The 26,683-nt window shown below is 37.2% G+C and overlaps 1 protein-coding gene across 1 annotated transcript; it reads right to left on the bottom strand.

Annotated features, from left to right (window-relative positions):
- Nucleotides 1-65: 65 nt before the first annotated feature.
- Nucleotides 66-24,998, bottom strand: col5a2b (collagen, type V, alpha 2b). The gene is made up of 54 exons (XM_016554448.1): nt 24,802-24,998; nt 19,226-19,438; nt 19,045-19,061; nt 18,901-18,933; nt 18,682-18,714; nt 18,525-18,578; nt 18,211-18,300; nt 17,776-17,853; nt 17,640-17,684; nt 17,475-17,528; nt 17,233-17,286; nt 17,016-17,069; nt 16,011-16,064; nt 15,772-15,825; nt 15,622-15,666; nt 15,459-15,512; nt 15,335-15,379; nt 14,615-14,668; nt 14,353-14,451; nt 14,216-14,260; nt 13,943-14,041; nt 13,743-13,796; nt 13,527-13,634; nt 13,335-13,388; nt 12,878-12,976; nt 12,556-12,609; nt 12,173-12,271; nt 11,211-11,264; nt 10,989-11,042; nt 10,761-10,814; nt 9,952-10,005; nt 9,760-9,804; nt 9,576-9,674; nt 9,257-9,364; nt 8,832-8,885; nt 8,625-8,678; nt 8,363-8,416; nt 8,210-8,263; nt 7,991-8,098; nt 7,645-7,698; nt 7,453-7,506; nt 7,155-7,316; nt 6,895-7,002; nt 6,605-6,712; nt 6,461-6,514; nt 6,274-6,381; nt 5,650-5,703; nt 5,311-5,418; nt 5,174-5,227; nt 4,400-4,507; nt 3,630-3,954; nt 1,629-1,816; nt 1,233-1,475; nt 66-863 (listed from the first exon to the last, which is right to left on the bottom strand). Exons 1-54 carry the CDS (start codon nt 24,890-24,892, stop codon nt 717-719), a joined length of 4,500 nt encoding a protein of 1,499 aa, XP_016409934.1. The 5' UTR covers nt 24,893-24,998; the 3' UTR covers nt 66-716.
- Nucleotides 24,999-26,683: the final 1,685 nt, after the last annotated feature.

The raw sequence follows: 26,683 nt of genomic DNA, 5'->3' as shown, positions 1-26,683 counted from the left end.
TATTCATGGTAAAAAATCAATAGAGGTCTGTTGAAAATTAATTCAAATGTTTTTTAATTTGGCATTCATTACAAAGAATTTACCCCCTTAAGAGTACAAATGGGCATGTGCTGTAAAAAGCTGGATAAAAATGTTTCTTTGTCCTGTATTATGGGCTAATTAACCTTTTAATGAGACCAGCATTGGTTTCTGTGTGAGTTCTCATTAATAATTAAGTTTAAATGAATCATCTGTCCAATGGTTTGCTATCAGCAAAAAACAGCAGTGGGCTTGGGAAGAGATCTGCTGGGGAATTGAATGCAGATATGCTGTCCTGAATAATTATCCCACTTTAATACAACACAAACAAACTCATCTCTCTCATCTCTCCACTTGACCTTCAAAATCCACTTGAAATGATTGTGATTTAAGAGTGAACAACATCTTCAAAACAATATACAGATTAGACAGGCAAGGCACCATCAAATTTGTAAAACATGACTTTTTCAATTTCAATGAATGTTTTCACACATTTTTAATAGCACCTGGTATATAAAGTATAAATTAGAAGGTCCATATTGTCTTTCATGCACTCGTACACCACAGGCTAGTGGAAACCATCATGAATAATCATGAAATAAAGGTCAGACATTCCTCAAGGCCCTTACAGATGGTGTTCGACAATAAATACTGTACTGGCAGAGTGCTCAAGTCCAAATGATGCTTTTATCCTGGTTTCATGAGAAGCACACATGGCCGATATCAATGCCAAACTCCTGATCTTTGCCACCTACGTCCACTGGAGCCAAGTCCACAATGGGCAGCCGTGAAAGTGTTTGTGTGCGGTACTCAAAGACGGTCTTGCCCCATTCACCGTTGGGTTTCTGGTGGGAAGAACAAAGAGGAACAATAGTGAGGTTGTTTTGCATTGGCAGCATTTTAATAATATTTCACAGTTGACTGTTTTTATTGTATTTTTGATCATATAAATGCAGGCTTGGTGAGCATACGGTACTTCTTTCAAAAACATTCAAAAGTCTCGATTGAGACTTACGTTATATTAAAATACATATTTAAAATGATACTCCCTTCACAAGTTTTAATGTAGTGTAGATTCCTTTTTAAAGGGTACCTCGATAGTAGATTAACTACTACAGTCAACAGTTTGCAAAGTAGCAACCCCAACACTAATTCCCATTTTATGTAAATAATAAATGTTGTCAAACAATATAAAGTCAAAGATCTGAACATACAGAGCAGCCGTCCTCTAAGACTGTGTACTTCAGACGGTTGCTGCTATATGCCTTGATGTCCTGTCCATCAGAAGCCTTTAGGACTAAAGCCTTCTTCAGATTGCTGTTTTTCTCATCTTTATAGGCCACGCTGTTTTTGCAGTGATAGGTGACCGTCTGTGCTGCTTCCTTTGATAGCAGACGGAGAAATCTCAACTGGACGGATACAGCGTTAGCTGGTGTCTCTTTGTCTCCATAGGTGAACTGAAGAGGAGTAATAAAAGGTCAGGGTATACAGTAAATTTAACCACATACTGTATTTGTACAGGAATACAGGGCAACATTTTTAACTTTATTTATTTGTAATTTCCTTTTTTTGATTTAAAGTGAAATGGTCATCATTGTAATCATATTAACCTTAGTCCCCCAGTTCATGATTGCTCCAAACCAGACTGGTTTTGGTATGCTGGAGCGTGAACTCCACCAGTTCTTTCGTGGGATACAGGCAGGGTTGGCAGGAATACATGTCTCCCCCATTTCCATGTTACAGTACACTTGGATGGCATCTCTAGGGCTGCCCTCATTTGGGTCTATCCAGTATTCACCTGTAATACATTGGGAAAAGAAGTTATACTTGATTCTCACATATACACTAGCATAAAAATCATTCTTTTTTATTCTGTCTCACACTGGATTCTAACTGTGTTTTTTCTCTACATATATCATTTGGATTCATGGATTTTGAATATTGGTCATTAAATCTTTGGTGTGGGCTAATTCAAGTGATCTGGATCATTATCCAGGTTTAGTTTCAGCTCACTGGCAGATGACCGCCCATCAGTTTCCAAGTATAGGTAGTACAGGCATGGTTACTGTGGGATGCTGTTTTTGTTTTATGCCTGACATGGGAATTGGGAATCGGGAATCATGCAGGTAATTCCTGTCAGATACAACATACCCGTTTTTTTATTGATTAGCTGTGGTTCTGTCTTTCTACCCTCCAATTAAGGCAATTCTTGTTTATTTCTGCTAAGGAACACTGTGTTTAATACACTGACTCTAATTATTTCTACAAATTGTGTTTATGGGCAGGAGATTACTTTCTCACACAATGCCTGCTGGTGTTCCATAACTGTGTTAATTACATAAATAAGATGTTAAAAAAAAGGTGTTTAAACCCATCTACAATTATATTGTGGTTAAACGCCTGTAACATTCAGTTCCAGTGTTTTCTTTTTTCATGATATTGTACACACACACACACACACACACAAAAGACTTTAAAAAACAGGGCCACAAAGTGGTTTACAGAACATTTGAGAAAAAATGAAGACTTTCCAAAATATATTTTGTAGGGTTGTCACAGCAAAAGTGTTAAGGACATTATTGTAATAAAATGTTTAATGCAATATTTTTAACGTTGTGAATTTATATTCTTATAAATAATGAGTAGATGAGTAAATAATCATAAGTATTTTATTCTGTTGCGAGCCCTAGTTTTAAACAGTAACTAAATCTGATTATTATTACGATAAGTTTTTCTCTTGTTATTCCAAACCCATTTGATCTTTTTTGAAGTGGTTATTGGCTCTTTTTCTTACAATACACGTGTTTTGGCAACTGGAGCCCTAAAAATGGTATAAAAAAAAGCCACCATAAAAGTGTATACAAGTTTTCCAGACAAATATCTAAACATCCTTACAACAAAATAAATTTACCTTAATACAATGCATATTGTATTAAATCTTTTTTTCAGGGAATGTATTTTGAATAAAACTGTATTTTGTCTTGTTTATTTTTATTTTATTTTTTTTACCTGATTTTTTTCCATTTAAATTAGTCTTACACTTAAAACTAGTTAACCAATCTGCCAGTGCAATGAGACAAAATGCACTTGCATTCAAAACATTCTCTAAACAGAAGACTTGATATCTTATGCAGTTTTTCCTCGCTTATCAGGTAGAATTATCTTTTTTATTGTTTAAGAAAGTTTGGGTTACTGCAAAACATGATGAAGCATGGTGTGTTATATTACAATCATTCTGAAGCCATACAAGAGCTTGGAAGAGGGGTGAAATTGAAATCAATCTCCATAGCTCATTGAAATACAGCATGCCAAGATGCATCATGTCAGGTTTGACGTCTATCACTTCAGAAGGCTCTCAAAATGGAGCATGAGTCATAAGAGTGGATGACTTAAATTTCTCCTTTTTTCTACAAAATTAAGTAATTTGGGTTTGGAATGTCAAGAGGGTGAATAAATGATTATGGAATTTTCATTTTTTGTGAATTATTCCTACAGAGATGTATCATAAATGAAAACAACGGTATTCCAGTTCATGCTGTACCTGATCAGGGTCAGTAAAACTAAAGCATTCAGAGCTACTTCTAAACTGCGTTTCGGTTTGTCTCACTCACCGCTCTTCTTCAGAGGATAGCACTGCTTCAGGTCCTGACACGTGCGGGCAGGATATTGGCGAGTGCCATCAGGACTGCGCATGCTGTCCAGCTGACTTCCCAAGCTCTTCAGAGACAAGTGAACCTCACTGTCGACCCGAACCGTATCAGATCCGTTATTAGGCCTTGCCTCGTCCTCATTGAACTCTGGCGGGGGAGGTGGAGGTTCCTCTGGCTCGGATTCGACATCAAGGTCGAAGTTTGTTCCAAAAAGGTCATCCACAGCGGCTGTAGGGGGGCCAGGAGAACCTGGGGGTCCAGGTGGGCCGGGTTCTCCAGGTGGTCCCTACAGACAGACGGGTGAATACTGTTTATGCAGAATTTTAGTGTTGAAACATCTAAACACATTAGCAGCATCTGGTAATTAATCATGATTATAAGTCATGAAGTACAAACTGTATCCGATTATGAGTAATTAAAGAAGGAAAATTGTCAAAAGAGAAATGAAAACACGTTATAAATTGTAGATTTTTTGTTGCATCCGAGACAGTGATTGAATGCACAGCCCAGCTGAAAAACAACTTAAGTCATTTGCGATTTTAGTTGGTTTTCAGCGAGTTTAGCTGGTTTCTCAGCATGGACAAACAACTGTTCAGCTGGTCACATGTGAAAAATGCCCAAAACCTCTCTAGACCAGCAAACGTCATTAGACTGGTTTAAGATGTTTCAGCAAGAAGATCCAATCTCATAACATACATAAAATGCATCGTAGACATAATCTCATGCCTGACCTCAGGTCCAATATCACCAGTGGCACCTCGAGATCCAGGAGCCCCCACTGCTCCAAGTGGACCCATATCTCCTTCTTTTCCTGCTGGACCAACAGGGCCAGGGGGTCCCTAATAATGACATGTTCAGTATTAAATTCTGTTCAACGTGCATTGAGTATTGCTGGTGCTTTGAGAATTCAAATTTGAGTGATATTTGAATCTGTTGCTCACTCTTTGCCCACTTGGTCCAATGATTCCTATAGCACCATCATCCCCTGTAGGACCCTGGAGGGAAATAATTGACAGATGATTATCAGAAGGTAGTTACTGTATTGTGTGACAGGTGACATATTGTCCATTATACGTACTGAACTTCCAGGAAGCCCATGGAGTCCAGTGAAGCCACGATGGCCCTTCTGACCTCTCTCACCCGCATCTCCTTTGTCACCTTTATCTCCCATTGGTCCTTGTGGTCCCTAAGATTGATTAGAAGAAATGTAAGCTTGGTTGATAAACACAAGTTGTAGGTTCCCCTTGTGTTATTTCCACAAATTGACTTGTCTTTAGATAACACTTTTTTTTAAATATATATTTCTATTGTGCGAATTCAGAGTTGATTTAATTTAAGTGCATGTCTCATTTGCTATCATTCAATTGTATTTTATATATGAAAATGATAAAGCCAGGGGGTCCCTAATAATGACATGTTCAGTATTAAATTCTGTTCAACGTGCATTGAGTATTGCTGGTGCTTTGAGAATTCAAATTTGAGTGATATTTGAATCTGTTGCTCACTCTTTGCCCACTTGGTCCAATGATTCCTATAGCACCATCATCCCCTGTAGGACCCTGGAGGGAAATAATTGACAGATGATTATCAGAAGGTAGTTACTGTATTGTGTGACAGGTGACATATTGTCCATTATACGTACTGAACTTCCAGGAAGCCCATGGAGTCCAGTGAAGCCACGATGGCCCTTCTGACCTCTCTCACCCGCATCTCCTTTGTCACCTTTATCTCCCATTGGTCCTTGTGGTCCCTAAGATTGATTAGAAGAAATGTAAGCTTGGTTGATAAACACAAGTTCCCTTGTGTTATTTCCACAAATTGACTTGTCTTTAGATAACACTTTTTTTATATATATATTTCTATTGTGCGAATTCAGAGTTGATTTAATTTAAGTGCATGTCTCATTTGCTATCATTCAATTGTATTTTATATATGAAAATGATAAAGTTACCAGTATCAATATGTAAATATGCAGACTTACTTTTTTCCCTCTGGTTCCTGCTTGACCATCAGGACCAGGTGGACCTCTTGCACCCTGTCAGCAAAATCAACCAATAAAAATGGAATAAAATAAAAATACAGCATAGCTATTTCAAATCCGACAAGATTAAAGAAGCGCCTTTGTTACATTACATTATGCAAATGTTAGTCTACATGCTTTTAAAGGAGTGCTATTATGCTTTTTCACTTTTTCAACTTTAGTTAGTCTGTAATGTTGCTGTTTGAGCATAAAAAAGATCTGCAAAGTTACAAAGCTCAAAGTCCACTTCAAAAGGAGATGATTTGCGCCGAGTGCTGCCAATCACAACACACACTGGCCCAGCTAACCAATCACAGCACATTTCGTATTTCAGAAGGCGGGCTTTCATTTGATACAGGAACTATTCGAGCCGTTCATGCCAGACTGGGGAGAGAGGTGTTGTAATAATGTAAAATATGTGAAAAATAATGTGTTTTTCGAACATCCTAGTATGAGAGCCTGTTCTAGTGCACCCCCAAAACAAAATCAAGACTTTGCAAAAGAGCATAATAGGACCCCTTTAAAAATACATTTATTAAACACCAATCTGATGTGAAGTATCTGCAATGGATACGGGAAATTAACCTGATCTCCTCTCTGTCCTGGACCTCCAGGTGTTCCGACAGGTCCTGGGGTTCCTGATGCTCCCTGACCACCTGCAAGACCCTCTGGTCCTGGGTCTCCTCTGTCACCCTGAAAGCAAGTTAACACATCATTTGAACTTGGTCCTATTTGGTTAAACAATTTTTAATAAGACTGAATGGGTTCGTACTCTGGGTCCAATGATGCCATCAGCTCCTTGAATTCCATCAGCTCCAGCCAAACCCTAATTTAAGAACGAATTCATTAAGATAATGTTTTGCATATAGGTAATCAATCATCTTGACTGTGTGTTTTTCTCACTAACATATCATACCTCTGGGCCAGCATCTCCTCTGGGTCCAGCTGCTCCTGGCAATCCAACTGGTCCAGCACCACCTTTGGTTCCTTGAGGACCTGGGGTGCCAGCTTTTCCTGGTTGACCCTTAAAAATCCAAAGAGATGGGATGAGGAGTCAAAGAAGTTCACTTTTGGCATCTGAGAGACATTATCATCATCTTTGACTAATTAACCAAACAACTAACAAGAGGCTGAGAAATGTAATTCTAAAAAGACAAATTTCGAAATATTTGTTTGTATGACAAGAAGGTAGAAGTGGTGACCTACCGCAGGTCCAGGAAGGCCAGCCAAACCACGCTCTCCTCTCATTCCAGGAAGACCCACAAGTCCCCTCTGTCCTGGAGTTCCAGCAGGTCCTGGTGGCCCATCTGGGCCCTATGTTAAGTTAAAGAAAAATATGAGTTTTAGATATAGTATTAAAATTATTTCATTTTAATTCTGTAGGATATACATTTTTTTAATATATGAATGACAATCCAAAAACCATCCTGCAAAAATTTTAATTTGAGTAATAAGGTATAACATACTGGCAGTCCGTCCTCTCCTGGTTCACCTTTGTCTCCAGGGCTACCAACAGGTCCAGGGTTTCCATGCTCCCCCTGGCGGCCCGGACCTCCAGGTTCTCCCAGAAGCCCAGGTGGGCCCTCTTTACCTGGGGCTCCGATAGGACCAGGCTCACCAACTGGACCCTGAAAATAATATCAGTGTAAGAGTCCATATACGTTTTATTGGTCAAAAAGAATCAAATACATTGCAAATATGATTTAAAGGACTAGCTGTTAAGCACTGCTTTGTGGGTTAAATCCGTATTATGGAATCACTCACAGCAGAGCCTGCTGGGCCGACACCTCCTGGGGATCCTGGGAAACCACTGGGACCCTTTTAGAAAAAGAAGAAACCAAAGAGGATTCCGCAAAAGTGAGGAAGAAAAGAAGTAAGAGGATTCAATAAGCAGCATTTCTGGGTGTGTCCAAGTTGATAAAGAATGATTTTGATACTTTGATTTTTGTAACTTACAGCTGCTCCTTGAGTTCCTCTGCCACCTTTGAGGCCTGTAATTCCAACCACTCCCTAAAAAAAACACTATGTTTATAATTTTTTTCCCTACAGGACCAATATAGTCTATACATATACACACTATGATTCAAAAGTTGATAAGACTTTTGATAAGAATAAGAAATCGATAAGCATATATACTATATATATATATTTATTTATTTATTTATTTATTTATTTTTACGATTCTTTGATGAATACAGATAAGAAAACAATATTTATTTGAAATATAATTTTTGTACCAGTCTTTACTGTCACATTTGATAAAATATTATGTCTTTGATTATATAACAATTATTTTGCTCACCTGTGGTCCAGGTTTTCCTGCCATTCCCCGAGGCCCTGGAGACCCAGCCTCTCCCTTTGCACCTTCCTCTCCAGTTTCACCTTTAACTCCGGGCTGACCATCAGGACCCTAGCACAAAAACATGGCAATATTTACAACTCATACCATATTATTTAAAAAAAAATATATATATATATATATATGTGTGTTATGGGTGGATGAATGGATGGATGCACTTACGGGAGGTCCAGCAAACCCAACCGGACCAGTAGGACCTGGCTCACCAGGTGAGCCCTAAAACACAATACATCAATAGAATTGTGAACCACATGAGAAAAGAACTTCAACAAACATAAAAGGTCAGGATTTCTCCTGGTAAACTGCTCTACTCACAGCCATTGCTCTAGAGCCTGGAGATCCACCAGGACCTCGTGGGCCTTGTTCTCCCTGTAATTGAACAATCAGTTCTGAGTACATCTAAGTAGCAACAGCTGTAAAATGTACTTTTTAATCAGTTCTTTTAAGAAACAAAAGAAACATCAAAGTCTTAGTATTTTGGGAAAAAAACACTATGAGGCAGAACAGGAGGGATAAATTTACCACTTAGCTAAATCGATAAAAAAAAAAAAAGTAATAAACAAAAAACGAATCAAACCTTCTCCCCGGGTGGGCCAGCTGGTCCAACAGGTCCAACAGGACCAGGTAATCCCTACAGACATCAATGACATTTTATTTAGTGTCTTTATAACCCCTGCTGTATTAAGAAATGGATAATAAATTTGAATGTGGATATTTTTAAATTCAGAATTATTGACTGTTAGGTTAAATTTCATCCAGTTTATTATGGCTCTGTCTCACTCACTCGAGCCCCATCGTTGCCAGCCGCCCCTTCTGCCCCTCTGTTGCCTATTGCACCCTGAGAAAACAGATATAGAGTATTAAAACAAATTGATAAGAAAAGAAACAGAGAATTCTGCTTGATGTGTTACAGATGTGGTTTCCTTCTCTACTTCACAGTGCCACACAGAAAATGTTTCACGGATAATATTAGAGAATATTAACTTCCTTCCTGAGGATATTAGCGAGACATCCAGTATATGTCAACCATCATGCCTCACAGAGCTTTACCCACAAAGGCATTTCATATATGCAATATTGTTGCACTGTTTGCAAGGAATGAAACTAAAATCTATACTGTGTTTGTTATGCATGTGCAAATGTTTAACATGTGCCAAAGCCTTTGATTAAGCAGACCCATTTTCTCTTATCTCTCAGAGCCACACTCACACTTTCTCCTTTAGGTCCGGCTGGTCCAGTTATTCCTCTCTCTCCTGGCATGCCCTGTAGGCCTGGTGGTCCTGGTTCTCCAACAATTCCAGCTGGACCTGGTTTACCCTGCACAGCCATTAATGTGTATCAAGATTATCATGATGTTGTTGTACACAAAACTATAATAACGTTTTTTACCATGGTAAAAGCTTTCAGTTAATGTATTCCTTTTATTTGGTACAGTTATGTAAGTGGTGTTATTCAGTCATCTTTTAGGAGCTAAATACATGCATAGAGCGATGCAGCTGTTGATGTTGAGTAAAAATCTGGCTCTAACCTTGGGACCGTCAGGTCCAGGGGTTCCTAGACTTCCTTTTTGTCCTGGTAACCCATTAGGACCAGGTTCACCTCTCTCTCCTGGGGTTCCACGTTCACCCTACGGCGGATAAAAACACTGGGAGATTGCTTATGTGGACTTCTGAAGTGTCAGTGACACTGAAGTGTAAGTACAATAGGCTCACCCTTGGACCAGTCTGCCCTGCACCACCAGCCTCTCCATGGATACCCTGAGGGTAAAAAATAAATGTCATAAGGTTCTTTAATAATTCCCATTCTCAGGCAGTTTGTATTCTTCCTCACCAACAGAAATGACACGCAGTAAAGACTAGAATACAGCGATCAGGTAAAAGAGCACAAAGAAATGATGAACTCACCTCATCACCTGGTTTTCCTGACTCTCCTGGTGGGCCTGGGGGTCCAGGCAAACCCTACAATTTTAGCATAATAAAGATGTAGCTCTTCCAGGAATAAATCATATCAAATTTACTTACAGATATGTAAAATATTTAAGGATTATTTATACTTTTATTATTTTATTTGTGTCCCCGAGGTGGACGTGTATTGTTAGTCAAGTCCATACCAAAAATGATTTCATGCAGAGCCGCAGGTGCTACACACAAGCAGGTGCAGTACAATGTTTGACCAAACAAATAAAAAAATAAAATAAATAATAATAAAAAACACGAAATAAATAAGTGTCATTGTTAATGTGGGCAAAAATCCTGGGATTTCACAATGAACTGGTTTTGCTTGTTTTTGTCTTTTTGGACTAGGGAGAGACGTGTATTGTTAGTCAAGTCCATACCAAAAATGATTTCATGCAGAGCAGCAGGTGCTACACACAAGCAGGTGCAGTACAATGTTTGACCGAACAAATAAAAAAATAAAATAAATAATAATAAAAAACACCAAATAAATAAGTGTCATTGTTAATGTGGGCAAAAATCCTGGGATTTCACAATGAACTGGTTTTGCTTGTTTTTGTCTTTTTGGACTAGGGAGGACGTTTTGAGGCCTACAACTTGCTGTTAGTACATCAAACACATTTATATGACAATATCAAGGAAACTTTCTCAAAGTATGACCCCTTTAAGAGCATTTAAACATTGACTGTGTGGCCAGTGAGGGCCATGTTTAAAATCATCTCTGACTGGAACCATAACTGAATAAAAAGAGAACATACTTGGAAGCCAGTTAGTCCAGGAGGTCCCTGTTCTCCTCTCTTTCCTGCTTCTCCCTGAAAAGAAATACAATAAACCCAACCGTATTTTGCAAGCTCCTCCTCTTAATACTGTACCACTCAGAGGTGTTACCTGAGGTAGCTGAGATAGCAGAGAAATCAACCAACCAAAATATACAGAAAATGTAAATAGACACAAATTTGGCATAAATTATTAATTGGAAGACTCACAGGAGGTCCTGGTGTTCCCGTTGGACCTTCTTCTCCATCTTTTCCATTAGGTCCCTGCAGGAATCATAACCATCATATCAAATCATAATGATTGACTTGACTTTTAAATCACTACACTATACAATACCAGCACTGACAGGCCATCTGAAATACTACAACAGAAGCATTTACGCAAAAAGAGAATGACATTTGTTGACAATGTTGCACCATAATTGCACTCACTCTTTGTCCTGAAGCTCCTGGTGATCCTGTCTCTCCTGCTTTCCCTGGATCACCCTGAATATTCCGAAAAATAATTTCATAATAGGTAAACACAAGATATAAAGGTGACTGACTGCCCATAAAAATGTCATTATAAAAGTCATCATTATAGACTCTCTCTTTATATTATGGATTCTTTGTAGTTTAACATGTTAACTATAATATTAATGGGTAATTCATCCATTACAGGTACTTTTATCTACTGAAACATCTTCAAATAATGTTTCATCTGTATTAAAACATTTATGACATCCTTAAATAAAGATCTGGTCAGTGGCCTTAATCATCCTTCAAAGGGCTTTCAATGTAATGTCTAAGAGCGTGAAATTTGACACTGTGTGTGATGGCAATTATATGTGACAGAAATGATCATTTTCACTTTTAGAGAAAAAGCTGAATAACTTTGGACTTACAATAGTGGATTATTATTAAAGACTGTGTATTGGATTACTCCTGCGTTGTACGCTTATACTAGCCACAAACCATTACAGAATATATATATATATATATATATATATATATAATTTCTTATAGTGAATATGAGTTCTTAAAAAAGACTTCATGATTTTAACATTTATAGGGGAAGTTAAAATGTCAGAACAGTTGACAAGCCCAAAATAGTGTAATTCTGGTAAATGTAACATTTCAGCACTGTTAAAATAAATTAGGAAAACAATTAAAGTGATAATAAAAAATGTAAGTTGCCATAATATATATTTTGCAATTAGACTGTTTTTTTTTCCCGTTGTTGTTCTAAGTATTTAAAAGCATATTCATGACAGAAAGTCCCTCTAATAGAAGAATCACCCTGATATACTCTTTGCTCTGAAAGTGTTATGCGATATACAGTATGACACATGTTAATAATATTTAGAATATTATCTTATGGCTGTTTTATAAATATACATATAATAGGGAGTTACACTGAAGCCTTTGGGTCCAGGCAAACCCATGGGTCCTGCTGCACCTCTTGTTCCCGTAGGCCCAGCTGGACCTGGATTCCCATCATCTCCTGGTGCTCCCTAAGAAAAAAATACCATTCTTATCAGAAAGTGAGATGGCAGAACTCACCAAAGTGTTGTTTTAAATGCATAGTGATTTGGAGCTGTTCAGCCATAACAGCAGGCCAATCCAGAAAGCTGCGAGTTTACATGTGTGTAGTTCATCTAATTTTCCCAAAGAAATTCCCAGAGGAACCACTGGTTCAAATAGGACTACAAACTGAGGAGTTTAAAGACCTGTTTTAAGAAGGTATACAATAGGAAGGAATAACAAGATTAAATCAAGCGAAAAGTGCATGTATTACCTGTGGGCCTATCTTCCCCTCTGCACCTTGCATACCAAGAATGCCAGTTAAGCCCTAAAGAGACATGACACATAATACAGTTTGTGAACGCCTTAAATAATGTGGACTCAATACCATCTGAGCAAAATAAAAGTACCAGCAATAGCATGCACTACTGTTGAAGCAAAGTAACAAAGTCTAGGTAATAATCACAGAAAAGAATTAAGATATACTTTATAACCGCATGGCACTATACATAGGGTATGCTGCAAAATGCTTCATAATGTCTAAAACAATAGATAACATACAGAATACAAATATATAGAACATTCATTTTACTAACCCTTGCCCCCGTAATTCCTGTTTCCCCAGGTCGGCCAGGGTCTCCAGTTGCACCTTTAGGCCCCGATGAGCCTGGGACACTACGTTCACCCTGTGCTCCCTGTAAGGAATGACATTGAGAAAACAAATTAATCATTTTGATCTCATTTGTTAACATTAGTTAATGCATTAACTAACATAAATTTCCAATGAGCAATACATTTTTACAGCATTTTGTTAAAGTTAGTTAGTAAAAATGTTCATGTCAGTTCACAGTGCATTAAATAATGTTAACAAGATACAAAATTCAGTTTTAAAATGTAGTAAATGCTGAGATTAACATTAACTAAGATTAATAAATGCTGTAGTATTATTTTAAGTATTTTTAAGTATTATTTTACAGTAGATATGCGGTGGCATTGCTGGCAATTTTAGGTGCATTTAAAACCTTATTGACCACTATTTAGTATGTTTCTAACCTTTTGACCTGGCAAACCATCCGCTCCTGGGAACCCGCGGTTACCTGGAGCTCCCTTGAAAAATATAAAACATTAAATATTATTGTATTGAACAAACATGTAAAGACGTCACAGAAAAAAACACCCTGCAATAGTCACATTGAATATGAAGACTTGCATGTTAGTCATTCACAATAATGTAATGGCACTCACTCTTTCTCCAGCTGGGCCCAGGGCTCCAATGGCCCCTGTGTCTCCTCTTGGGCCTCGCTTTCCTTCTTCTCCCATTTGCCCCATTTCTCCTTGAACACCAAGTGGGCCCTACAACAAATGATATACCTTTTATCACTGGATGAATGTTCTGGTGGCATTATTTCTGTCAATTATGAGAAAATGATTTTAAGGCACCTGAATGTTGTCAATACTTACAGGTTCTCCTTTAGCTCCAGGTTCTCCTTTAAAACCAGGGGAGCCTAGGTCACCCTTTGACATACATGAAATATATGAATGAGCACAGTATATATAATCTATATATCAAGTGCTCCACCTCAAATATACATAAAGAAGAAAAAGTGAGTCCCGCTATGGTTATAATATTACATTTTGCATTTTGCACGTTTTGTCATTACCAATTGGCCCTTGGTCCCTGGAAGTCCAGTTGATCCTTGAGGTCCAGGTGGGCCAGGCTGTCCAATCAGTCCAACAGGGCCTTGCACACCTGGGATGCCCTACAATGAACAGATTAAGAAGTTTCTTCAAAACCATAACCCAAAGAATGAGCAACAATAGCAATGTTACATTTGAAATTCTGAATTTTAATAAACACACAATTTGATGAGTAATTAATGTGCAATAAACAGTATGTTAAATTGCATTCTTTGATGAGTGTTTTAGGAACTTACTGGTGGTCCTTTAACTCCAGGAGTGCCATCTGTTCCTGATGGTCCCTAAAAATTGCATCAATATTATGGAGACCATTCAATACACAAATCATTCAAATGTAGCCCTTTTCTAAATAACAGGACAGGTGAGACTGCACCTGGTTGCCCTGCGATCCAGGTGAGCCTTGCCGGCCTGATTCTCCTCTTGGGCCTTGGGGTCCACTGGTACCTCGTGGGCCTGTGGCTCCTGCTTCACCCTGCGCAATTTTTAAAAAGAGTGTGCTTGATTCCTCACTTTTTGTTCTTTTTTTGTGTTGCCATAACTCCTTAATAAATACAAACTATAATAATGTATCAAAAAGTTAAAGGTGCGACAATTTGCAGAACATGGTTCATACAGTAACCATGAATCAGACGTACCTTCATGCCTGGGCCACCAGGAAATCCTGGGGTTCCAGTGATTCCCATCGGGCCCTGTAAATTATATAAGTGTCAGGTTAGATAACATATCAGTCTTTATTAATAGAACATACTCCACATCTTTGAATATAATGTCAGATATGCACTACCCTTCAAATGTTTGGGGTCAGTAAGATTTTGTTTTCTTTAAAATTAACACTTTATTCAGTCAGGATGCATTAAATTGATCAAAAGTGATATTAAAGACTTTTATAATGTTACAAAAGATTTCTGTTTTCAATAAATGCTGTTCCTTTGAACTTCCTATTCATCAAAGAATCCTGAAAAACATGCATTATGGTTTCAACAAAAATACTAAGCACTAATGTTTTCAACATTGATTAAAATAAGAAATCAGTCTTTTAGAGTGACTTCTAAAGGATGATTTGACATTGAAGAGTGGAATAATGGATGCTGAAAATTCAGTTTTGATTTAAATATATATATATGTATAATATTATTTCACAATATTACTGTTTTTACTGCATTTTTTGTCAAATAAATGCAGCATTGGTGAGCATTAGAGACCTTTTTCAAAAGCATTAATAAAATCGAATTATCCCCAGACCTTTGAACATTAGTGTATGTATTTCAAGGTATTTCGTCAGAAAAGAATGTGTAGAATGTGTGATATGGGTAGACAAATGAGAACTGGTGGAGGGGTTACTCTTATTCACATACCAATGGACCTGGTTTTCCCACGTTTCCTGAAAGACCACGCTTTCCCTACAAACAGGAAACATTTTGATTTACTGATGAAATATATAATACCATCAAAGCAAAATTTGTAAAAGTAATCACTTACCACAGGCCCTGTTGGACCGATGCGTCCTCTCTCACCAGGCATGCCAGTCGGGCCCTTTAAAGTACAATATAAGCATCCAAAAAGTGTAGTTTTGTAAAATCCAATAAAGATCAGTGTAAATGAAACATTGCAATCAGAATTGCAAACACAAAGTGCTCCGTACCTGTGGACCCACAAGTCCCATGCCACCAGGAGTTCCTGATTCTCCCTTTGATCATGAAAAGAAAGTGGCATTTACTAAGACAATCAAACCACAGGGACACAAGAAAACCATTTACATGAATTTGGTGGCTTCAAATATGTGGCCTCTGACCTTTGACCCCACTGCACCTGGTTCTCCTTTTGCACCCTGCAGACCTGGATGACCCTAAAATGGGGATGGGATTCATCAGAAACTGTGCTCAAAGCAAACTTAATACATGATTATGTACTTGGTTTGTACATTTTATAATGATAGACACTAAAAAATATTAAGAAGTAATTAGAGACCAGTGCAAAGAGTGAATGGCAAACTAATCAGTGTTTTGAGAAGGAAGTTTTAACCTAACCCACCATTTGACCTTTCATCCCAGGTTGACCTGGTGATCCTGGAAACCCTCTGGAGCCCTATGAAACAAATCATCATTGGTAAGGATGCACTAAGCATTTAATGTGCAGGAATTATGGAAGTTATGAGCTAATTATAGCTTTTGATCCCTGTCACCACACACATCTCCTTATATCAACAGCATTCATCTGATGTTTTCATTTGTGTTAAGGATAGAGCTGCACAGTAGTTCAGTCTGCGGGCCAATAGTTGGCACCATGGAGTCTTGTAGTTTGTGTTAAGGGCCTTTAGCTCCCTCAAATTAATCAGTCAATGTTTACATCTGTGTTTAATTTTTAGTTTAAGTTTTCCTCTCTGCTCACTTGTTCTTTCTTGTGTACAGCTGGAATCATCTTGTAATTATTATAAATGAGTTGTACTCTTAAAGCCTTTGATTTGTATTCGAGTCTGTTTGACATTGTGGTCTGGAACTCCTCAACATCGCTTGACAGCCTATACATCAGTTTCTCATCAGTAAGAGCATATTTTAGTATTTTAGTCCATTTAGATCAGGAATCATCATTCTATAGCATTCCCAACATTTGTGGAATTTTACGGTGACAGAAGATTACGTTGCCAGAAGATTGCGGAAATAATTATTGTCAAATATTACATTGTTCATAACTTAAACAAAGATGTCAGGTTGGTTGGTTAACATAGTTCATTTAGCCCATCCTGTTTAATGCCGGATCGACAACATTCTGGTGGCAAAAAGCTTTTTTTATTTTTTTTTTGGCTTTTCAAAGCACAAGTACAATATTTATTATGAACCCTCCTATTATGGTTTGAACCGGTGGAGTACATCTTAAAAATCTCTGCACATATTTAGAAGGAACAAAAAGGTGTTTGTTTTTTTTAAACTTCTTTGAACTTGAATCACTGAAAAAAACAGTGAGATGCATTAGAATTAAATTTTTATAATAATATCATCCAGCCCTAAAACAGGACTGAAAACAGCAGCACTGTCTTACTAGAGAGCCCGGGAATCCTTTTTCTCCTGTATTTCCAGGGGGTCCAGGCTCACCCTGTTGAAGAGAGGAATAGGCTTGTGTTATCAAAAGCAGAGGGAAACTTAACTCGTTAGCACTGTAAAATGTGACTTGACAGCATTTGACTCCATATTGAATGTACTGCTTCACTATGATGGTTAAATAATTAAATCACTGGGCAAATTGTTGGTCAACTCACATCTGGTCCAGGTTTTCCAGGAAAACCATCTGGTCCCCTTGGACCAAAAGAGCCCTACAAAGGGAAAAAAAAACTTTATTGCATTGTACAGTAAGTGACATTTTTTTTAACTGCACAGCATGGACAGTTTCTCTAATGAATATTAGAAACCTACAGGCACAGTTAAAATATTTACCTGTATTTTTCAGACTATATATCATACATTTTACACATTAGAAACGTCTCTACATTTTTAGTCTTACCATAGATCCAGGATCACCCGCATCTCCTGGCGCACCTTGTGCTCCTGTTGGCCCCTGCGTGACACAGTGAAAAAAAATGGAAATTTGGAAAACCATGCCAGGTGAAGAAAAAAAGTTTAAAGACATTCATTGCATATACACAACACCAATCTTGAGAGAACTTACTGGTGGACCTGTTGGGCCTGGATGACCTCTTGGTCCTGTTTCACCCTGATCAGAGCAAATACATTTTATCTCTGTTTAGTGGGTCTATATGACTATCCAGCTAAATATTCATTTCTGAATGTGGAAAGATCTTTACCGGTGCTCCAGAGACCATCGCCGACATTCCAAGCTTCCCATCCTGGAATCCAGAGGCCATTTGAGAAGCAAACTGACTCTGTAAAAATATAAATTGAATTTATAAAACACATTCAGGCAAGTTTTTGAAAAACACTACAGGTTTAAAGCTGGATTGTGTGGGTTTGCTTGTGTTTGGTATTGTCACTCAAGATGGTAATTAAAAGCTACACTAGCATTTCTTCATTTCCATTTTTGTTGTTTGTTGAACAAAATTAGGGATTATGTTTTTTACACCTATAGACTTTTTTTTTTACCATTAACTTTTTACCACTTTATCCTGATTAGTAATAACATTCATCATTCAGATCAGAGGAACAAATTTTACAGTTCAAATCCCTGATTAGGAATGTAATAAATACAGGACAACAAAACCTGGATAAACAATATTACTCACCCCAGGCAGTGAATTGCCTACAGGACCGGGCTCACCTGGCATGCCTGGGACACCTGGTTCTCCATCAAACCCAGGTGGACCTGAGACACCCTTCACAAAAAATATTGTATTGTCACAATTTAACTACATTTACTACATTACGAGTCTGCATTCACTCAAAGTTACATTGATGAGCCATAATTTACAGTACATTCCATGCAATAAAAAAAGAGAGAAAGCCACTATTTGTACATAACTTTAATGTGTTTCTGGGGAGAAATAACCACATCAAAGAATATCAATTACTATAGAGGCTACTGGTTGATGCCACATACTCGTCTTCCTTTGCTTCCTGGATATCCTGGTCGGCCATCTGCTCCAGGGGGACCCTGTTTGATATGACACACAATATAATGGACTTCACTTTTATTGACAATTCAAAGAATGGGGATTCTGGGAGGTATATGTGTGTGTGCGCATTATTTTTTTCACCATTGGTCCTGGGTGTCCAGGGATTCCCACAATCTAAAAAAGGAATAAAATATATAAATTAAAACTAATAAAATAGTATACATCTGTATAACATGATATATAACATGGTATAACATGATTACCACTATATATAACATGCTTAACACTAATGACATATTCTCACATGTGGCACAAAATATTGCAAATACGATGAACAGAAGCATAATCTTATAGACTCACATAAGGAATGTCACCAGGTTCACCTTTTTGGCCCTGAAAAAAAAAAACATGCAGGACTAATCAAAACTTCATTAATATTAATTTGTGATGAAAATCATTAAAAACGTTAACCTGTATGCCTAACATATAAAATAATTCACATACCTTAAATGCAATTGTTTCTGAAAAAGAAACACAAAATAGAATTGAAATGAATTCAGGCTAAATTGTAATAAATATGTAAAATAATAAATAAGCTATCACTCCTACTCATCTAAATGAATCCCCAAACTGAATGTAATTGACGTCTGCCCTCTAGCGGCAGTAGCGTGTATGTCAATCTCACCGATCCTTCCACGCGCGCTGGCGAAGGTTTGGCAGACAGGGCAGCACTCTCCCTCCGGGATCATGAGCTCTTCGCATCCCTTCAGATCCTCGCAGCGGATCTCCTCACAGATCACCTGGCCTTTATCACATACACACAGTCTGCACGGCTCTGGCTTCCAAATCTCATTTTCTGAATAATTGTGATCTCCATCTTTACAGTTTTTCGTCTCCTCTGTTCAAAGATGAAAATGAAAACAAACATAAATATATATACACTAAGTAACAGTCATTTCTAGCCTATCATACACAAATATTACATTCACATTAGCCCCATTATCACATAAAACATTACAAAAATAAGGCAAATCGGTTATTTTCTGTTTTATGGGGGACAACAGTTTTTGTTTTGTTTACAGTTAGCTTTTTTATGAGGTGAGATTGTTTTTATTTTTTGCGAAGTTAATTACAGTGGCAAAAACAGAAAAGCACTGTGAACTCTACTGTACAAATTTAATCCGCCAGCAGAGGTCAGTCTAGCGTTAGAAATTATTTTGTCCCCAGTACACGAGCTGGTGCTCATGTTTATATTTTCATTCTAAAATGCCACTCTAGTCTTCATACTTACTGCCAAGATATTGCTTCATATATCTTAATGTGTGCTGCTTACAGCTAACAGTCCTTACAAAAACGTACCGAACTAACCATAATTCCCTCACGACATATTTTGTGTCTACAATCACAAAGTGGTACCACCGCTGTCATCGAGAAAAACAATCACACTAGACTCTTGAATGTTTCTTCTGTTGTTTGAAGGAGAGCTGCTGTAACATTTGTGCACCGCTAGCAGATGGACCCGCCCCAAACTCACGGCATTGGCACAGAGCAGTCTCAAGATTTCTAATTGGCTAACATAAGTCAGATTGGCACATAGCCTGTATTTAATCAGTCCGTTTACAGAGACTATGTGCAACCAGAGAGAATTGGGATATCTCAAAATACACATTATTTCAGTTATATTGTTCAGGTAATGGAAACATTTTATGTGTAGCCTACTATTTTAACATATTACTTACATCAGTTTTAATTAGGCTACTATGATTTATCAGCAGTAATAACCAAGAATTACAATGAAACTATTTTATCGTAATCTATTAGTTTAATCTAATCTAATATTTTCAAAGGATGTCCCTTCTCAGTTGCTAGATACAATATCCAAATATGGTAAAAATTAAAGTCGCAGTGTTACAAGAATGGACACCATATTTATGTAAAATATTGCAAAAGAGACAATGATTTCCTATGAAGTTATTATATAAAACATCAGAAGCAGACCAAAGTTGTTCAGAAGACACTTTTAGTGTTGAGGGAGAGCTAGGAATGGATATCATTTTTTATTTCTTCATTTATTTCACATTGCAGTAACAGATAGTGGCAGTTCAACCTATCAGTCTATATCAACTTTGCATATAAAGTAACAAGCATCTGTACGCTGCAAACCTTCAGATGAAGGCCCGTAATAGAGCACTGGTCCTACTGGCCTGATCCATAATCTGCCCTTGACCAAGACATGTAAGTAAGTATAATTATAAGTCAAAGTATAAAAATGAGAACTAGAGCAAGGCCACCATTCATCCAGTTCTGCTTGCCCTCGTAGCTGGTGATCACATTATATGCCACACCCTGTAATTGAGGTCTGCAGCTGGAGGCCCTCAGCCATTTTTCACTCAGTCCATTGAGGATGCACCTCTTGTGTACCACATCAAGATGTAATTTGAAAAAAAAAAAACTACCTTCTTGAACCTTTTTTAAGTCAAATTATGAAGCTGGTATGTCTATACCAGAGGTGCCCCAACTTTTGACTCCAAGGGCCAAACATTTAACTTGACAAAGGTAAATGTTGCATTATAGCCGAAATCAAATTTATTTATATTCTCTACACACAAAAATAATGTTACAAAAAAATGTATATATGCTTCAATGGCATGTTTTCCCCCCTCACTATTGTAATATGGCAAAGCAGGCAAAATCAAAGGTCATCAGGGGCCAGCTTTGCCATGTGGGCCCTGGTTTTGGTAAATGTGGTCTGTACAGTACATCTTTCTGTCTGCCCAACAAAGGTTTTATCTGTGCTCGAATCACTACAATTTTATATCTTATCCTGTCCTACTGTTTCTGTTTGATACAACATTGGCTATTTTTGCCCATTTTCCATATTTCATGTGCAAACAGGAGGTTACTGACAGTATCACAGTAGAAAGCCTATATGGAAATGTTGAACTTCCACTACTTCCAATACTTTAACATAATTATAGAGTAATACAGTCAGTCATCAGTCATAATACCGATCATCGTTTTGTGATGAACCTCTCATGTTGTCTGTGTTGTGTTTGTCTCTGGTTCTGAGCGACAGATCCAGGCTGTCATAACTCTTGATTAGAAGCTGTAGCATGACAGAGGTGGCAGACAGAGTAAATAGCAGTTCTGATGCTCAAAGTCTGTCGCATCTGAGACTATCCTGAGGGCTGGCAAGTATTGCTTCCACTGCTGTAATTAAGCAATAATGTGTATGACTATCTGACTAAGCCTTTAATGCAGTTCTCCAGAAAAGGGACACAGTGGAAGTGCAGACAGCTTTATGCAAGGTAAGAATTATTTTAGGAGATATTTGTTGCCCCTTCTTTCATCAAAGGCATTGGTGACAGCTGTAATTGTCTCAGTAGGCCCAAATTATGTCATAAAGACATTCCAAGCAATTAAGAAGACTGAGTGAAATTTCTCTTCACTTTTTCTTTTGAAAATTATAGACTTTGTAAGTCAAATTAACTGAATATAATTGATAAATATTTTAAATATAAGCTTCAAAATAAAAAAGTAGTAATGATATAAGGACATGAGAATTCAACCACTAATACAGCAACTGCTGAATGCTGAAACTTATCACTTTGAAGTAGTTTTCCCCAAATGTAATTTGCAAATGGGCATTAAAATATAATGGCTAAATATTATGCTTGGCCTCATGAGCATGATGGAATTTCCGGTCCACTCAGTCTGCTTAATGCCTGTCTAAGCTTCACTATTTCATAGCAATGTCTAAAGTCATCATCTTAAATGAAAGTCTAAAATAATATTAAATGTACATTATTTTCAGTATTGTCAGTGGCACTGAAGCAGTAAAACTACTAGCAGCAGGACACCTGCTACTATTCATCTGTATGAAACTGGCCTTTTTTAAAGCACTATTCTGAAAAGAAAGTAAGTACCAATTTAGTGGAAAAGCACATACGTTATTTTGGGGAAACCACAGCAGCCTCTATTATAGGTTATGCTTAACTTTAGTCTGTGGCTAACTTTTATTTCTGTCAAAGTGAAAAGGCACGCCCTCTGTCTGAAGTTTTTAACAAAAATATCCTCTTTGGAATGTACATTTCTTTACTATATTTTCATGTATAGAATGGACTTTGTATTTGTCATATTGGAGCAAACAATTTTCTCTGCAAGCGACCCTGTATTTCAGACCCTGTGATTGACATAACACCCTCCCTCTCATAAAACATTACAAGCTGGCTCTCATAATGGTCATGACGTGTCCCCATGTTGGATAATTACTGTGAGAAGGTCACACACGTTGTTGTATGTACTGTACATTAGACCAGACTGATGTACAGTAGGGGAAGTTCACCTAAAAATTAAAATTCTGTCACTCATTTACTCGCTCTCAAGTTGCTACAAACCTGTATGAGTTTCTTTCTTCTGATGAACACAAAAGTAGATATTTTGAAGAATGTTTGGTAACCAAAAAGTTGACGGTAGCCATTGACTTCTGTAGTGTGTTTTTATTTTTTTCCATATGGAAGTCAATGTGCAACTGTTTGGTTAGCAACATTCTTCAAAATATCTTCAACAGAAGAAAGAAACTCAAAGAAGTTTAAAACAACTTGACTTGAGGGTGAGTAAATGATGACAGAATTGTCTTTTTTGGTATCCCTTTAGACTATGATTAGAGTGTGATCGCATCAATTCACTATGCAAAGGTTTTGAATTCAATGTCAATTTTGGCTCTGAATCGATTCCTGCTGAGCTACCCAACAATGCTTCACCAATCAATAACTTCACCTGATCTGTAGTGTGACTAACCTAAGTGAATGTGAAAACATCACAGCTGGATTTCAGGCAAACGCATTTGCCACATGATTGGGTGTGTCTAGCATCTCTTTTGGGAAGAACTTTGACCACAATTGGTGGCCTGCTTTGGTCTGTGAAAACCTCACATCATTACTCGCAAGGCCATGAAATTATGTCTTCAACTCAGATAGAGCTGACAAAGCAGAAGATCGGGATAATTCAGCTTGCCAGTTTACTATTAAATTAGAAATTCAAATTGTGCTAGTTAGTAGGGAAGGATGCTGTTAGAGTAAAGCCTGTTATGAAGGTCTTTCCTTACAACAGCATTAACTTGCTTTGGAAATATGGCTATTCCACCACCTCATATCCTTTTTAATTCTGTTCATAACATAAAGGGGACTAAAACAACATCTTTACTGTGGTGTGTTGCCAACATCCATTACTATTGATCACATTTAATAGGATGAATTAGGTTGTAGTTTAACCAAAAATGAAAATTCTGTCATCATTTACTCATACTAATGTTGTTCCATACCTGTATGACTTTCTTTCTTCTGTGGAACACTAAATGAGGGTTTTCCAAAAATAAAAAAGTGCATGGACACTGAGTCATACGGGTTTAAAACAACATGAGGTGAGTAAATGATGACAGAGTTTCAATTTTGGGCTTCAAACTATCATTTTGAGCATTAAGTTAGTACTTCCTAAACTAGTACACTGAATAAAAAACTTAGTCTAGGATTTAGTTTAAAACAATTTTCACTCAGGTATTGCTAGTAAATTTCACAAATAATTACAAAGAAATGGCACATTTAATTAAATGTAAAATTTTTAAGTAGAAAGACTGAAATAGTATTTTCTTGTAAAACATACTAATAAAGAGAGATTCCTTCACATATTAAGGAATAGTTATGAATCAGCCTGTAATTGTATGGTGTAACCTGCTTATATGGAGAAACTCAAAATAAGGTGAGGGGGGGAAAGCAAATCAGGACAAATTATCATAAGTGACTCAAAATACCCATATGTCATGCATAATTTACATAATTATACCAGATTTGTACAAAAAAAACATAGCAGTTAGATTTTTTTTTCTTTTTTTTAAACCGAACAAACCACTTTAAACAGTCCAGACAAAACAGTCTAAATGTAAATCAAAACATTTAGCATATTTAATTATCTTCATAATAATCTATAAATAATTTCCACAGACACCCAAGTTGAATGTGTAAGTGCAATGAAAAAAACAACATGACGTGGTCTTGTTTTCCCAGATATTAAAGTGAAAGAAGGTCAGAAAGGCCATTGTATGAAAAGCCAGAGTACGGTTATTCAGAGGTAAACAAGGTAAATGTAACTTATTTGACCTTCTTACATATTTACATCAAATACTACAGCTGCGCATACTGATATACAGAGTATCGCTCTTCACCTGTTGTGTCAGGTTAGTGAAGTATGAGACAGGTTACTCACCGGTCTTGACATCCTGGCATGTGATCAATAACACCTGGGCCAAACAGATCCCCAGCCATACAGGTATCCTGAGGTGATGAGCTGCGGTCATTTTCACAACAAGGAGGCGCAGACCTTGCCCGTGCCTGCCACAGGAGGTAGACTATGAAAAAATCACAGCTTCAACATACACTCCACAAGATGCCCACTCTACCCGGGAGCGCAGCTGCCAGCCTCTGCGCAGACGCTCCTGTATGAAACTCCAGGCAGCCTGTGCACCCCCGCCCTGTGGTTCTGCAGCCTCTCATCTAGCTGGAGCAAAAATAACTCTAGTCTCTAGTCTGCTCTAAGATGATGCACACTTATGAAGAACATGAAGCAGAATGCATCATGTATCACACTTGAAAGCTCACCAGCATCACTCACCAGACACCAATTGGCTTTAATTATAGAATAACCACACTGTAAAGTCGTGAATAAAACAAAGATTATCGTAGTAGGTTTTACAAAAGTACTATTTGAGTCTTTCTACTTCAAAATTTCACATTTAATTCAATGTATTACTTGCCATTTCTTCGTTGTGAAATTCATAAGCAATTTCTCAGTGAAAATTGTTTCCAAGTAAAACACAAAAAAGTTCATTTAAGATTAAAATATACATTTATTAGCTCTGTATGTTGCCTGCAGTTGACACTTAGATTGCACCTGAATGCATAAAGCGATAAAGCATGACCATTTGATAAGCTAGTAAGCATGAATTAGTCAACACTCTCATTAATATTCATGAGTTAAAACTCATTAACATGAGATATTCCTATCAGTCTTTCACACTGTAATGCAATGAGCTGATGAAGGTCACGAACAAAGAACTATTAATATTTATATGTAATTTAATATGCAATTTATATGTAATTTAAATGTCATATAACAATAAGGTTTTAGTGTAATTGTTTATAATTTTTTATACACTAATATTTGAAAGTTTGGGGTCCAAAAGTTTGGGCGTTTTTTAAAGAAATTAATGCTTTTATTCAGCAAAGATGCATTTAATTGATCAAAAGTGTCAATAATGTTATATTACAAAAGATTTCCATTGCAAATAAATGCTGTTTTTTAACATTCTATTCAAAGAATTCAAAGGAGATTCAAGATTGAAGATCACCAAATCAGCATGTTAGAATGATTTCTGAAGGATCATGTGACACTGAAAAGTAATGACGGCTAAAAAATTCTGCTTTGCCATCACAGGAATATAATGCATTTTAAATTGTAATAACATTTCAATGTTTCGACTGTATTTTTTTTTTTTTATCAAATAAATGCAGCCTTTGTGGGCATAAGATAATGTTTTTCAAAAACATACAAAATTTTATACCGACCCCAAACTTTCAACTGTAATGCACATTAGCCCCTTATTGTCTTTCATTTTATGGACAAAACGTTTGTGTTCAAAAGAAGAACGAAATTCATACAGTTTGGAACAACATGAGTAGATGATGACAAAATGTCAATTTTTGTGTGAACTATCTTTTTAAAAACAGAATTATAGGCTATGTACCTCTAAAGAAACTTTGGTGGGTGAGGGTTCAGTTTGAAACCAGTACAGGATAGGCCATTCATACTCGGCCAGCCTAATTGCACAAATCTTTCTACATCTGAGAAGGCAAATTACTTCAAGACAAATATAGGTTGCTAGACTGTTTCCCTTTTATTCATGTCATTACAGTTGTTTGTACAGTTCTAAATGAAGAAGTTTATTCCCATTGCAAACATTCTCCCACCTTATCGTCATGATTGCCTCACTAACACGGTGACCTCAGGATGTTCTTGGCCGCAATCACAATGTATTACTACAGACCGTGTTCTAGAAACTATAAACAACTCTTTACAAAAGCTCTTTTTC

The sequence above is a fragment of the Sinocyclocheilus rhinocerous genome, unplaced genomic scaffold (genome assembly GCF_001515625.1).
Source record: "Sinocyclocheilus rhinocerous isolate Xijiao unplaced genomic scaffold, SAMN03320098_v1.1 scaffold2596, whole genome shotgun sequence".
NCBI classification, from domain to species: Eukaryota; Metazoa; Chordata; class Actinopteri; order Cypriniformes; family Cyprinidae; genus Sinocyclocheilus; species Sinocyclocheilus rhinocerous.
Note: the sequence above shows the minus strand (reverse complement) of the source record. Positions and strands in the feature narration are given on the sequence as shown.

Excerpts from the sequence above, each read along its gene's own strand:
- col5a2b (XM_016554448.1), bottom strand. The coding sequence starts at position 24,892 with ATGACCGCAGCTCATCACCTCAGGATACCTGTATGGCTGGGGATCTGT. Across the intron at positions 15,380-15,458 it reads TCGGTCCAACAGGGCCTGTG|GGAAAGCGTGGTCTTTCAGG; the intron begins GTAAGTGATTAC and ends TCCTGTTTGTAG. Across the intron at positions 8,886-9,256 it reads CCGGACCTAAAGGAGAAAGT|GGTGCAATAGGCAACAGAGG; the intron begins GTGAGTGTGGCT and ends CTGTTTTCTCAG.